General features: G+C 48.8%; 1 protein-coding gene across 7 annotated transcripts in view; it reads right to left on the bottom strand.

The window, feature by feature from the left end:
* Positions 1 to 393: 393 nt before the first annotated feature.
* Positions 394 to 15252, bottom strand: part of LOC116943205 (SPARC-related modular calcium-binding protein 1-like) — a 65550-nt gene continuing 50691 nt past the window's right edge. For 4 of the 7 annotated variants that reach the window (XM_032955867.2, XM_032955870.2, XM_032955868.2 and 1 more), the window contains exons 10-13: positions 9575 to 9680; positions 8446 to 8693; positions 4844 to 4877; positions 394 to 3392 (exon numbers count right to left, since the gene is read on the bottom strand). In XM_032955867.2, coding sequence (XP_032811758.2) covers positions 3350 to 3392; positions 4844 to 4877; positions 8446 to 8693; positions 9575 to 9680 — 431 coding nt within the window. In that variant the 3' untranslated portion in view covers positions 394 to 3349. The remainder of the gene's footprint in view (positions 3393 to 4843; positions 4878 to 8445; positions 8694 to 9574; positions 9681 to 15252) is intronic. The other 3 variants (XM_076067710.1, XM_032955871.2, XM_076067709.1) reach the window with 3 other exon arrangements.

The following is a 15252-nucleotide window of genomic DNA, read 5'->3' as shown; positions in this document are numbered from 1 at the left end:
GGATGTGGTGCTCGGCAGCTGAATGATGTTCAACAAAATCCATTGTTGTACTGTACTTATTGTCTGAAATCTATGCTCCTCGCCCTCGCCAACTAACATTGACCAGCGGGGTGAAGTATGGTTAAAAAAAAATACCCCACAAAACTGCACGGTGTGGGGAGGCCAGGTATCCAGCAGTGGATCGACAAAGGATTTCAGTGTGCACATGCCCACTCTCCGAGTAAGTATTCACATTCAGGAGAACCACAAGGGGGCTGTATATCGGCGTAACTTTTGTCCAAGCGCTTGTGAGGCTACTCGGACGCTGAGGGGCAATACAATCGTCAAAAGTTTCCATCTGCGCTTTAGATAAATAGAAAAAAGCAGTTCCCACCGAGCATGCACCAACGGGGACAGGGTTGATTGTGTTTATTTCGGAGAGGGCAAGTGTGTTAATCGACCAGACTGAAGAATTACACCACCGGTTGTTTGATTGAATGAATCGATGCTCGGCAGCTGCCAACAACCGTGCAAAGCAGAAAGCAAAACCTCCAAGCCCCAGAACGGGGTTGGTAGCTCCCTCCGGATGGAGCCATATCCGTGGCCATGATGCGCTGCAATGTTGAATTGGGATCGTGTCGTCGTCCACGTTTTTCATGTGCACGTAAGCTCAACACCGATGCACGATCGTGGGTTGCGGTAGCTAACGTTGAAAACAAAGCGAAGTCTGGTGCGTTCCACGTTTTGATTTATAAAGAAACCTCTGCCAGCTGCATGATTTGTTTTTAAGTGCCGAGATAATTGTTTGTAATGCTGCTACACAGATCTACGTCTCACAGGGGACGTGCAGAATTGCAATAGACCAACGCGAGGGTATTCAACTATTCGAGTAAACTTCCAAGCCCCTTTTTTATTTTTGGTGATAATTTTTCACGCCTTCACGAGTCTCAGGTGCGGGGTAAAAGCAAGTTTGTGGGCAGGGAGAGACAGGTCAGAAAATAGCCCTTCTGTTGGCAATGGCTTCGCTGGCCAATTTCACAGCCACCTTTTTTTTGACAGGGTTCAAAAGTGGGTCCCTAGCCTGGTGTATCCCTCTCCCGTACGGAGACGGCTGAATGTTGCAGGATGCGGGTGTCCCGTTCGCCGCCCAATCTCGGAACGCGTGAGTGGCTCGGCGATAATTTTATTTAGAGAAGCATCGCGCCGTTGTTTTTAAAGACGACGTCCTCGCCGCAGAGAACCGGAGCGGACACGACCATACACTTTGATAGCCGGCGCCAAAGTGTGCCACACGCCCTCCCGCACACGGCTTTGTGGGAGCCTCGGCACCAATAAAGTTATTTAATTAGAGCTTTTTTTTTCTTCCCACTCCGTTCCGATGACGGAATGGGAAAGGGTTAATAACCCCCTGGACGCCTCCTTCCCCCAAGCCGTCAGGATCCGCCACTGAAATTTGCGTGACAAAAACGAATGAAAACATACAACGAAAGAAAAATCCCTACAGGCAACGCTTACTTTTGACGTGAATGCTATCGGTATCTTGTTCACGAGTCCTGACGTTGCTTCTTATGCGGAGTGTGTACGAGTTCCTGTTGGGTTTCTTTTTAGATGGGGCTTGTACTCCCCCCAAAGTGCCGTGCTCCGCGGAGGAATTAAGTTAGCGAAACACTGCAGAATGTACAAATACTTGTCCTGTTCCCTACGGTCATCTAGAACCTGTAGCAAGTCCCTGGCTAATAAAAAAAAACTAATCTAGTTTCTAGATCACGGCAATATAAACAAATAACTGCAAAAAAATCTAATTATTTAGCAGTTTAACGACAAGCTATTCTCTTCTCTTTTTTGTCTTTTTTTCCAGTCTCTTCTGTAACTGGAGTCGCAAATACACTCTGTGTGTGGAACGCAGAGGCCAATCTTCCACTCGTGGACGCATTCCGCGCACAAAGCATCGTCATCGGCAGAACTTGGCACAGGGGATACAACAGCGGTGATTGGGGTTGCCACTTGGGAGTTTCAAAATTATCCGTCTCTCTCTCTCTTAACCCAACTGAAATTTCTCTTGTTTGCACACAAAGAAGACAAATGTCCACCGATAATCTTTAACAGGCTGTTGGGAGCATGCCCTGTGAGCGAGCGCTTACGAAGGCCGGGACGGCACACCCCAGCGGGTGGTGGTGGTGGTGTGGCCAGCACCACGCATATTGATCCCCAAGTGTTTACAGACCGCGATCGGTATGCATTTGAAGCCGATTTGAGCAGAGGGACTGGTTCATAGAATCGCCGAACATGTGAACCGTGGCCAGAGTCGCCAGGATTCGTGGCGCGTCTCGCTAACTGTGACGCTGCCACTGCCCCGCTGACAACATTTAATTCTCGTACGCAGAACCGTATGCGCACACGGGGTAACACAACCAGCAGATGCGTTCCATAGAAATGCAATCCTGCAGCCAGGTGCAGAAAAAAAACACTTGGTGATTACGGTTTTGAAACCGCAAGATCAAGAGTGAAAGGGAGGGAGAGAGAGATAGAGACGGCAATTGTATCCAACACTTTCCGCAAAATATCTTTTTTTTAAATCCACCACAATAAGAAAACTCTTGCACAAAGGTATGCTGCTCACGAACGGCATGAAGGCACGGACGCCCATCATGTCGTGCGTGCACGTCACGCGACCACCCCAGTGCCACCAACCTTGCCCAAACCACCAGCTCCAAAGAGCTTGAACACGTGGCCGTCGAAAAAGTGACCGTCCCAAGAGGCGGCAGAGCGAAGCACGCCGGGGAACCCGTTGGCGACAACGCGAGTCACACGGGCGGCACAAGATTGTCGCGTGGCCACGTGGCCACGTGGCGGTCCCGGGCTTCGTGTCCCGCTCTGCGTCGCCCATTCTCGACGCGCGCGTCGCGGGCGGGAAAACGTCGCGTAAACAAAACCGAGACGCTTTTCGTCAGTTTTACGGATCGATGTTGAGACCCTGTTTTTTTTTAAGGAACGACAACAACAGCAAAACGGCAGCTCGTCGTACCGGGGGAGCGACGTTCACGCTCCCCCTTCCTCCGTTCAGTCGACAAACCCTCAGCCCTCGAGGACCACCACTGCCACGCTGAGTTACAAATTACCGACGCTCGTTTATGCGGATTAATAAAATATAATTTACTTATCGTCTGTTGTTAGGAAGCTGGACAATGGTGGTCCCTAGGCGCTGGTGGTTAATGCGTGTTAATAATCACCGCTCTCGCTTGCTCGAAAGTGCACTTACAACGCTCCGAATGTCAAAAAAAAAATCCTTCCGACTTTTTTTCCTCCCTTTTCTTGTTTTTTCACAGCCTCCCGTGACGTCAGCCCTCGGCCTGCATGATAGTCGACCCGGCTAATCTCTCCTCCTCTGATTTTGCCTCACTCCTGATGGCCTGCTGGACGGACAGAGAAAATCACAGTCAGCCGAAGTTCGTCAGCCCGGCGACAGCATTCAGATAAGACATCGTACTGGCGGCAATTACACCCCCCCCCCCCACCGTGCCCCTACTTGTGGGGGGCTGACACGCATTCGCGTAATTTAACTCGGGAATTTTCAAAATGACAATCTCAGCTTGCTGCTGCCCATGCCAACGTCCGCTACAGAGCCGCCGATTTAAACCCCGCAGTTGATTGTGCCAACAAAGACACAATAGTGGGCGTGGGAAAGTGACTCGAGCTAAGCAACTCATTTTTTCCCCACCGAGTGGACCTAGGGGGAGACCCGCAACAGGGGCACACCGTGGCTGGCATTGAGAACCCAAAACTGTTGAGACGAGAGCGGCGCGCGCACCAGCCGTGACTGTGGCACTGTTCCCCATCACGCCTGCATGGTTTATGTGATCGCATCTCTTGCCCTGGAGGCAATTTAAAAAATACCACCGCACTGGCTGTGATGAGCGAGCTGCAGGTGAGTGCGGTGGGCACTGGCCAGTCAACCAGGGCTCGGTACGAGTCATGCGTGAAAATGTTCACTTGAATAGTATAGAACAAATAGGCTTTCGCTACAAATATTATTCATAATTAAGATTTTTTTAGGTTAGATTACGTGTTCTAACCCAAGTACCTATATTATGATTACTAGTGTTTATTTTAAAAAAGTAAAGAAAATAAAAACGTATTCCAGAGATGCACGTGTCTTTTAAATTATTGCAAGAGCAAGACAACCCCATGTGTTAGAGAATGGCCTGCGGGATGAGATGTAGAACTTCTTCTGAAATCTTGAGTGACCTCTTCAATCCACACTCTAAGTGGGGGGGGGGGGGGGGGGCTGTCCTTTCCACGTCAGAATCTTTATTTATGCTGGAGGAATCCGATGAGCTGTAAAGCTCTTTTTCACAGATGTCCAGCACTTGCCCCCTACCACAGAGGAATGTCCATTGCACGGCAGTGAACCTGATGGAATTTAGCCAAACGAAGTGAAAAATCAAGCTTAACACAACGGCTTTTTTCTCCAGGCATTGGTGACAGGGCTGAGATCATGGACACGCTACGTTTCAGAAACAAGGTTTCATCCCGGGTTGTGGCTACAACTTTGACTTGAATGCAGATTCTCAGCATTGGCAGCTCAAAGTTATCACCCTGGAGCAGGGGTTGACAATCGTAATCAAAACAAAGAGATTTTTTTTCGAATTCTACACAAACCCCACACCCCCCTATTTAAAGACCAGCAATGCACGCACGTGGTGAATGACGTCACGACGAAGTCATTAGAGCCACATGCGGCTCCGGAGACCCGCAGGTTGCCCGACCCCCTTGCCCTAGAGTCACCTGGAACACCTCGACAGTTGAATTTCTCCAAAGCGTTCGCGGCTCTGGACGTTTATTGTGCATGTGGTTTGTCTCTTGCCTTTTACGCTGCGCTTGATTGCCGCCAGCACCTTCTGTGGGTAGAGCAAAAAAAAAGGCACGCACACGAGTGACTTTTGCATATAAATACCGTGAAATGCCTGTGAATTTTCACACGTGAAGTTCTGCTAAAAATACCTAATATGTCTTCCCCATGTGGCTGTATTTTTCCTCATTTTTTAAAAACTATTCTCTCCTCTATCAACTAAAAACAATAATACAGGATTGGGAAGATGAGGTTAGAGAAAAATTAAAAAATATACAAAATCACCGTAACTATTCATTCATTATAATAATAGGGTTTTTCACCTTTTTTCTGGCAACAAAACTGAAACCTTTTTACAAGGATTCATGTCTGCATTAACCACAATACCTGCAGCCAAAATGCAAACAAAAAACATACTATGATAATATATGCATTGTCCTTGAAACTGATTGGTCCACACCAAGGGACGGCTTTCTTTTGAGCCTCGACCCAATTGGTGCTCGACTAGATGACGCCTTTTGGGTCGAGGCTCAAAAGAAAGCTGTCCCTTGGTGTGGACCAATCAGTTTCAAGGACAATGCATATATTATCATAGTATGTTTTTTTTGTTTGCATTTTGACTGCAGGTATTGTGGTTAATGCAGACATGAATCCTCGTAAAAAGGTTTCAGTTTTGTTGCCAGAAAAAAGGGAAAAACCCTATTCTTATATTTTGGTACTGGCAAAGGAGGTCTAATGATGTAGATGCTCACCCCGAGCCCTCATTACTTTGATAGTGCATTGTCTTTGAGCTGTACGCCTTTTGGCGTCATCTGGTCGAACACCAATTGGGTCGAGACTCAAAAGAAAGCTGTCCCTTGGTGTGGATCAATCAGTTTCAAGGACAATGCATATATTATCATAGTATGTTTTTTGTTTGCATTTTGACTGCAGGTATTGTGGTTAATGCTGACATGAATCCTCGTAAAAAGGTTTCAGTTTTGTTGCCAGAAAAAAGGGGAAAACCCTATTATTATACTTTGGTACTGGCAAAGGAGGTCTAGTGATGATATTCATTAATTATTTTGTTTACGCGTCTAAAAAATCTAGATATATTTAACCTCTCCGGAGTAAATGGATTTTTTTTTAATCTGCTGTCAATCAAGACACGAAGCTTTGAGAGGCTCCCGTTGGATTGAGTTACCAAAAGCAAGCTTATTGACGCTGCGTTGAGAAACTGTGTTCTATTCCAGTGCTGTTCAGAGCCCCATTGCTAAGCCTACTGCTGGCATTGCCAAGTACAGCTCTCAAAGTACATAAATAACTGCCACCCTGAGCTAAAAAGCCCCAGTGCAGTCGCTCAACTTCAAATGACACATTCTGAAAGGTTACGTTCCAGTCGGCTGTTGACGTTAGATTTTTTTTTTAAGACTCGAGTTTATTATGCGCTGCCCTGAATTTAAAGCCCCCGTCCCTGCCAGAAATAATAAAACGCTGGCTATTTATTACCCGTAAAAAAAAGTTATAATTTTTTTATATTTTTGTTGTTGCTGATGCTTCGGGACATCTTATTGAATGCCAGCTCGTGTAGGCGAGCCAGACTGTGTGTGTGTGAATTTGTGTCTGTGTCTCTGCGTGTCTAATTACTATGTGAATCTGTGTCTTTGTATTCAGTCAGGGGAGCGGGCGTGCAGGGGTTAGCGCTACGCTGCGCTACGATCCCGGCGACCCGAGTTCGATTCCCGCTCACAGCCATCACCAGTCACAGTATTATCTGAATCGGTCTTGGGCATCCCCTCGTTGGACTCAGCCTCAAATGAGTGCCTTTTGCAGCGTGTCAACATCGCCACTGGGAAGACAAAGGCGGTCGGGCGTGGTGCTGGCCACCCACCCCCTTCTGTACCGTTCTGGCTTTCATAGGTGCTCGTTAAAAGCACTTGCTCCAACAGTCTGGTAAGGCTATACGGGGGATATTTGTCTTTGTATTCAGGAAGATGTGGTGCTGCCCACACCATCCCCACGCGTGTTGTACCCGCGTGGCTCGTGTGTCAGTGTCAGATTGTCAATGCTGCATGAAATAAACGTAAAACGTATTGTTTTGTTCGGGAAGATTTCGTGGGAAAGATTGTTAAGCGAAGAAACCGTTTTGGTGGAAAAGCGTATCGGGATTTTACTTTTTCTGTCGTTTTGAACAGTCGCAAGCACAATCTCCGTTCTACACATGCCAAGGTCTGGCCTGCGTGTGAGCACAAAGACGAATCCAGTTGTTGCCCCGTGAAGTAAACACAAAGTCAGATTATAAACATCCGGACTTTGGAAACAAACGAGCGGCAAGTTTTTTGTTTGTTAGTTTAACACGTAGGCTGTGTCGTGACCAATATCCATAGTTCAGGTGTTTTGGGTTAGATCGCGTAAATATCACCAGAGCCGCTTTTATATTTGATAGGCTCAATAGCGAGGCTGGATGCTGTTCAAAATCAAGCTTACTCGTGTCTAGATTGAGACTACTTAGATTGTTTTGCTGCTATAAATGTCCAAATGATAAGCCACTTTGTTGAGCTATCATTTGTGGCCAGGTCGCATCTGAAAAACAAGTTAATACCTCAGTGGGCTTTGCCTGGTATGATGGGGATGGTTTAGTGTTTTGTATTTGTGTTTGGGTGATTTGTTTACCTTGCTTGTACTTTGCACTACTATCGTGTTGTTGTTGTAACGTTACCCGCCCCTACTGGACATCTGTGAAAAAATAGCTTTATAGCTCATCGGATTCCTCCAGTCTAAATACATATTCTGATTCTGATTTAAAATAACCGACTAACAGGTAGCTGTTAGTGCGGTAATTTCTAATGACGTCTTTCCTTAACGAGGGTCGAATAGGACTTTTAAATACCTATCTATAGCGGGTAATGAAGACAAAGATCCCCCATATAGCCTTGAACAGACTGTTGGGGCAAGTGCTGTTCGCGAGTAGTACCTACGAAGGCAAGCACGGCACACGAGGGGGTGGGTGGCCAGCAACACGCCCGGCCGCCTTTGTCTCCCTAGTACCGATGTTGACACACTGCACCAGGCGCTCGCTTAAGGCTGAGTCGACTAAGGGGAGGCCCAGGGCCGGTTCCGATATTAATCACTGACATTGGTCGTGAGCGGGAATTGAACTCGGGTCGCTGGGTTCGTTGTGCAGTACACGAACCACTGCACAATTACAGACGTCATTGGTGGGCAATTAGATTATCATCAGACAAACACCTCCGTCACCTCGATTCGCCCTCGGAATGATTCCATGAGTACTGCAAAAACCGACAGGCAGCTGTTTGTGTCTCCACTTTTGGGCTACTGTTTTTTGTTGTTGTATCCGTACGGCTGGTTCTGGTTTTCAACAGAGGAATTCCCGAATAGCTTCGTTCATATTGGACTCATCTTTCCGTGGGTTATTATTGTGTCCTCCCAACCCCCAACCCCGTTACGAACAGACGGACAGAGCTAATACGCAAAGGCTTTCAATCTTAGTTGGGAAACGTTTGAAATGCCAATCGAGTCCTCGGTATTTCGAGCGCTGTGTGCTTTGGCTTTGAATGAGAGTCACCCCCATAGCTCCTCCCCCCCCCCCGCTCCCCGCTGTGCGTCCCCACGCTCACTCTGCTCTCGGCCGACCCCCAGGCATCCCTTGAGCTCGGGCAGCGACAGCGCCTTGTTGCCGTTGAGGTCGCAATACTCCATGAACTTGCGGCCGCACCGCTGCGGCTTGGGCCTTCTCTTGAGGAAGCGGCGTAGGGGCCTCATCTCCTTGCGGCCCACGACGCCGCGCCCGCTGCGATCGAGCTGCGTGAAGAACCAGCGGACCGCGCGCTCCTCCAGCGTCTGGCTCGGGTCGGGCTCCTCCATCCTGCGCGTCCGCAGAGACACGGCGGGCGAGCGGGGGCCCCCTCTCGTAATGCGGGTACGGCACCATGTCGGGCCAATGAAGCCTCCAATAGTTGATCGTCGTAATAATAACAAACCATTCTTTGTTCATGTTTCAGGTCAGGTCACGTAGCGATCGGGCCAAATGTATGCCGTGCCAAGCGTCTTCCTGCAGATGCTTGCGTCGTATCTGGCTGCGAGATGCGGTTGTGAGGATTGTTCTTCAACTTACCAGGGAGCTGAAACGGCCATGTATAATCGGTGGGAATCCTCACCCACCCCACTGCCTCGGTCCACTCAGCAGTTATAAATCGTTACGCCAGAGTTAGTCAGTCGGCGGGTCACGTGTAGTGTGGTAAAGTGTTAGGTGTCTCTCCACCTCTATCAAGACACCTGGCCAGCATGTAAGAATCGGTCAAACTACCCTCTTTGAGTGCTACTCTCGAGCTGCCGCTAGCGCGAGGCCCCCCTCCGCCAGCAGTGGCGTGAGCTAGCAGCGGTGCGTGTGCACACGAGTCTATGAGTCACAAGCAACGTTCACAGGCAAACGGCCACTGCGAGTCGGCATGATTTGCCAAGTTTGAAAATCACCCCCCACACATCTGAATTCCCTGACAATAAATCACATCGGTACAAAGGACCCCCGAATGTCTACTGAGTTAGCGGGGGTGGTGACGGGGTGGGTGGCGGGGGGGGGATCCCCTGTGGCAAAGCTGGGCTGGGTGGGGGGGGGGCGTTTGGTTTTGGTTCACTCGAAACCGTTGCTCGGCTTAAACTTTGCCCCCCGGGTGATTAACGATCGCTGAAAGTCCCCGCGCGTGCATTGGTTTGGCCCCACGGCGGTGAGTTTGGGAGGGCCCTCACTTCATCCCCGGGGAGGATTCCGCCGTCTTGACGGCTTTGACCATGTCGGTGATGAGCGCGTCCAGCAAGGACGTGATGAACTGCGCTTTCTTCCCACCGGGACACCCTGGCATGAAGCAGAGATCAGTTTTAAAAAAAGCAACATGCACAACAAATCCCACCAGTGTCAGTAAAATACCCTTGATTCATCGCGTGTCTATATTTTATCTCCTGTTTACTCTGCAATTGTCCGATGATGAAATTTAGCGGTGGGGGGGGGGGGGTTCTGCACGAGACCGATGGCTAGTCGGCACCATGTTGCGTGCTTTGACGATTGCGTTTTGACCGTGGAAGTCCTCTCACGTGATCCGCCTCGGCTGAAACGTTCATCTCAGTTAACTTTTACTGGCTGCGGTAGGCAACCACGACTCGCAGCAGGCGCGGCAGGCCTCTGCTGGGCTGCGTTGTGGGCAGTAGAGGGCAGCGCGGTGAAATCCATTGTTGTGCTGTACTTCTACGCTGTGTTCAAACAACCCGTACGTCCGATGCAGCATGGGAGTTGGGGGGGGGGGGAGAAGTCTATCCAGCAGTTGATTAACAAAAGGTTCTAAATTATCATTATTATTCTTAACAAAAATCTCAACACATTGTGTTAATTGTGCTCGTGGACCACTGCCCATGCAGCAGCAGCAGCATAACCAAATCATAACAATAATTATAATTGTTAGGTGAACCAGGTGCACGTGGTTTTCTTTCATCGTCTACAACAAGGAGCATAAACCATCGCGCGAACTCCGGTCATCCTCGCAGCAGCTTTTGGGTAACCATCGAGCAAAGACGGTCACGACATGGCGCGCTTTCAGATGCGCTTCTGAGCATATTAGGAAGCCACTACAGCTATGCACTTTTAAATCTAGATTGAAAACTCATTTATTTATAAATGCTTTTGGTGTTTAGTTTGTTGTCCTTCCGCCGCACCTCTGTGGCTATATATCTCTTTTTCAGAAGCGACCTGGCCACAAATGATAGCTCAATGAAGTGGCTTATGTGGACATTTTTTGCAGCCAAATACTTAAAACGCATGTTTCTAAATGTGGAGGGAAAACCAGAGGACCCTGTGAAAAATCCATGCCACCACGGGGAGAGAGAAAAAAACTCTAAATATACAGCAGGCGTCAGGGTTGGGATCGAACCCACGACCTCCTGCATACCAGACAAGGGAGTTAACATCTCGCCACCGCGGCACCCAAAACATACAAACGTGCACCGATTCATTTTAAAATGGAACTCTTGTGTTTTTTGGAGCAGAAGTATTTAGGGAGAGAAGAAACGAAACAACAATACTGCCGTTCTTGTTGCTCGATGAAGGCGCGCTCCCCTCTCACGCGGCAAAAGCTCAGAGATGCTTCAAAGCTCCCCGTGGATCAACAGTGCCCCTCCTTAACACAAACCGGGCTTCTTTTCTTGCGATAAATAATGATTTAAGGTGGAAACGCCTTCAACTCCCCTCCGTTGGAATTTCACAGCGGCTATAATAAGTCGACGTACGAGTCGACGCGACACACCTTGGAATGCGGCTTCCAGTAAACAAGGCTGGTGGCGTCTCAGCTGGCTCCCCTATATAAGTGCATGGCAGGTAGGCAGCCAGTATTTTCGCACCTCCGATTCGCACGGTTAGCTACGTACGGCACGAAAGAAGTTCAACATGCCTGCATACTCACCGTGGCACTCATTTTATCGGAAGAGATAATGGGCCGAGTCCAACCACCAACCAGAAGTTGAACTTGCTACCTCCGGATTGTGAGCCACTCCCTCTACCGCTGAGCCCCCTGGCCGAATCAAGAGTGGTTGTCTGATGGGGGAGACTTGCCCCTGCCATAGGTATGTGGCATTTCTGCCACAGGCTCAGGGTTATGTCTCAGCAATGTGTGTGGCTACATTTTGACTTAACTTTCGTGATTGCAGGAATTCATATTCTTTGGTTCTTTCGGTGAAGTCACGTAGATAGAAAATAAATAAATAAAAGTACAATACAAATAAAATAGTAATAAAGCACTAATATAGACTGTAGCCTGGTTCTTAATCGGAGTGAGTGTACTGGCAATCTCTAATGTGGACTGGAGCCTGGTTATTAAGTTTGGTGAGTGTACTGGCCGTCTATAATGTAGACTGTAGGCTGGTTATTACGTTTGGTGAGTGTACTGGCAGTCTATAATGTAGACTATAGCCTGGTTCTTAAGTTTGGTGAGTGTACTGGCAGTGTATAATGTAGACTGTAGCAATGGTTATTAAGCTGGGTGAGTGTACTGGCAGTCTATAATGTAGACTGTAGCCTGGTTCTTAACCTTGGTGAGTGTACTGGCTGTGTATAATGTAGACTGTATCCAGGCTACAGTCCACGTGAGAGACTGCCAGTACACTCACTCCGATTAAGAACCAGGCTACAGTCTACATTAGTGGTTTTTTGTTTTTATTATTTTTATTCACTTTATAATTTTTCTAGCTACGTGACTTTATCGACAGAACCAAGGAAAAATCTGTACGGCTACTGTGTGAAAAGAGATGGAAGTTGAAGGATTTTATTTTCGGAAGTTTTTAACAATTGCCCTCCGTCGCGATTCCGTTAACTGTCACCATTCGGTGTGGCAGCCCCATTCAAGGAGTATTTTTTGTTTCTGTTGCGGTGAATGTAGCGGCCTCTAGTGGCAAAATGAATGGCGTGAGCTAAATTATATACAATAAATATATATATAACACGCATATAACAATGCATGTGTGGCAAAATGACAAATAAATTTTAATTGCCAAAGCGAAGCGTCGTTACACCCCGACTTTTTGGCGCCAGGGTGTGGAATGCCGAAATGCTGCACTGTGATTGCCGCCGGTGAGAAAGCCCCCTCCGTGTTACCAAAGCCCAGCGAAACGTGTCTCTTTTTTCCCTTGTCTGTTCATCTGCTATACCGGGCTATGTGCATCACAGTGCCGCCATTAGTTTGCGGCCAAGTTCGCTTCTGAAAAAAAGCGACATTAGCTCAGTAGGCCTTCCCTGGTAAAATAAAATAACAAAAAACATAGTTATCTTATTTTATTTAACCAGTTGAGAACTCCAGAGTCCTGGATAGTCTCATTTCACCACCATCATCATCATCATCGTCGTCACCATCAGGCATTGCCACACAGCTGGGTTCATCAACTGGTGGATCGAGGGCCTGATTGTGGCCTGTGGAGGCTCTCGGCGTGGCCCGTCTAGATATGGCTCGCAGAGAGATATGGCTCGCAGAGAGATATGGCCCACAGAGAGATTTGGCCCACAGAGAGATATGGCCCGCAGAGAGATATGGTCCGCAGAGAGCTATGGCTCGCAGAGAGATATGGTCCGCAGAGAGATATGGCCACAGAGAGATATGGCCCACAGAGAGCTATGGTCCGCAGAGAGCTATGGCTCGCAGAGAGATATGGTCCGCAGAGAGATATGGCCACAGAGAGATATGGCCCACAGAGAGATATGGCCCGCAGAGAGATATGGCCCCAGAGAGATATGGCCCACAGAGAGATATGGCCCACAGAGAGATATGGCCCGCAGAGAGATATGGCCCACAGAGAGATATGGCCCCAGAGAGATATGGCCCACAGAGAGATATGGCCCACAGAGAGATATGGCCCCAGAGAGATATGGCCCACAGAGAGATATGGCCCCAGAGAGATATGGCCCACAGAGAGATATGGCCCACAGAGAGATATGGCCCCAGAGAGATATGGCCCACAGAGAGATATGGCCCACAGAGAGATATGGCCCCAGAGAGATATGGCCCGCAGAGAGATATGGCCCACAGAGAGATATGGCCCGCAGAGAGATATGGCCCGCAGAGAGCTAATGCTCGCAGAGAGATATGGCTCGCAGAACTATGGCTCACAGAGAGATATGGCTCGCAGAGCTATGGCTCGCAGAGAGCTATGGTCCGCAGAGAGATATGGCCACAGAGAGATATGGCCCGCAGAGAGCTAATGCTCGCAGAGAGATATGGCTCGCAGAACTATGGCTCACAGAGAGATATGGCTCGCAGAGCTATGGCTCGCAGAGAGCTATGGTCCGCAGAGAGATATGGCCACAGAGAGATATGGCCCGCAGAGAGATATGGCTCGCAGAGAGATATGGCCACAGAGAGATATGGCCACAGAGAGATATGGCCCGCAGAGAGATATGGCTCGCAGAGAGATATGGCCCGCAGAGAGATATGGCCCGCAGAGAGCTAATGCTCGCAGAGAGATATGGCTCGCAGAACTATGGCTCACAGAGAGATATGGCTCGCAGAGCTATGGCTCGCAGAGAGCTATGGTCCGCAGAGAGATATGGCCACAGAGAGATATGGCCCGCAGAGAGATATGGCTCGCAGAGAGATATGGCTCGCAGAGAGATATGGCTCGCAGAGAGACATGGCTTGCAGAGAGATATGGCTCGCAGAGAGCTATGGCCCGCAGAGAGATATGGCCCGCAAAGAGACATGGCTCGCAGAGAGATATGGCTCGCAGAGAGACATGGCCCGCAGAGAGACATGGCCCGCAGAGAGATATGGCTCGCAGAGAGATATGGCCCGCAGAGAGATATGGCCCGCAGAGAGACATGGCCCGCAGATAGATATGGCTCGCAGAGAGATATGGCCCGCAGAGAGATATGGCCCGCAGAGAGACATGGCCCGCAGATAGATATGGCCCGCAGAGAGATATGGCCCACAGAGAGATATGGCCCGCAGAGAGATATGGCTCGCAGGAGTGGAGAGATGCAGATTGGTGAGGTGCAGTAAAAGATAACCGAGAGAAAAATGAGAGGCGTGGAGACAGGAGACATAGAAGCTGGTGGATACACAGCTAAATGCAGCCATGAGGATCATCTCAGGGATGCTAAAAAACAACACCACTGCTGTGGCTTCCAGTCCACACAAACATCGCTCCTCAGCAGCGATGCCGCGATGCCGCGCATATGATGGAGCACCACAAGGCCATCAGAAATCCAAACAAGGACATCTCCATGCCACCACCGCACAGGTGTCTCAAATCCAGAAAGTCTTTCTGGCAATATGCAAAGAGCCTCCATGACGATGACAAGATCACCGAAGCACGATGGAGGGAAGCCTGGGCAAACACCAACCCACTGTAGAAATCCATCATCAGCCATCCCACAATCCTCCAACCTGGATCTGACCTACTGAGGAAGATTGGTCCTCCTTGAATCGGATCCGGACACTCCATGGAAGATGTGGGGACGCTTTCTCCAAAAATGGAAAATTAACGAGAGTCCAGTTTGTGACTGTGGTGGTGCGACATCTCCGAACGTGCAATATGTTGTGAACTACTGCCCAATCAGACCATTCAACGGCAATATGAAACTAATCCATGCGGCTACTCCTAAAACAGTCAAATGGATATCAAAATCCCGGCATCTATTTGTAATCTGTTGCAATCCCCAAAAATGCTACACGAAAGAAGAAGAGACACAAGATTAGTGCTCTCGCCTACGGACGTTCTGATGTCGCGACGCCACATCACGTCGTCACGTCACATCGTCATGCCTAAAACAAGTGACGGACGACCAATTGTCGTACGTCCAAAACTATCCGGTTGTGTGAATACAATTTATCCGTCGTCCAAATTCATCTGTTGGCTCAATTACTATGTTGCATCACTGAATCCATCCGGTGTCG

The sequence above is a fragment of the Petromyzon marinus genome, chromosome 17, assembly GCF_048934315.1.
Source record: "Petromyzon marinus isolate PM22_M1 ecotype Great Lakes invasive population chromosome 17, UKy_Petmar_22M1.pri1.0, whole genome shotgun sequence".
Lineage (NCBI taxonomy): Eukaryota > Metazoa > Chordata > Hyperoartia > Petromyzontiformes > Petromyzontidae > Petromyzon > Petromyzon marinus.
The sequence above is the reverse complement of the archived record's forward strand: the minus strand, read 5'-3'. Positions and strand labels throughout refer to the sequence as shown.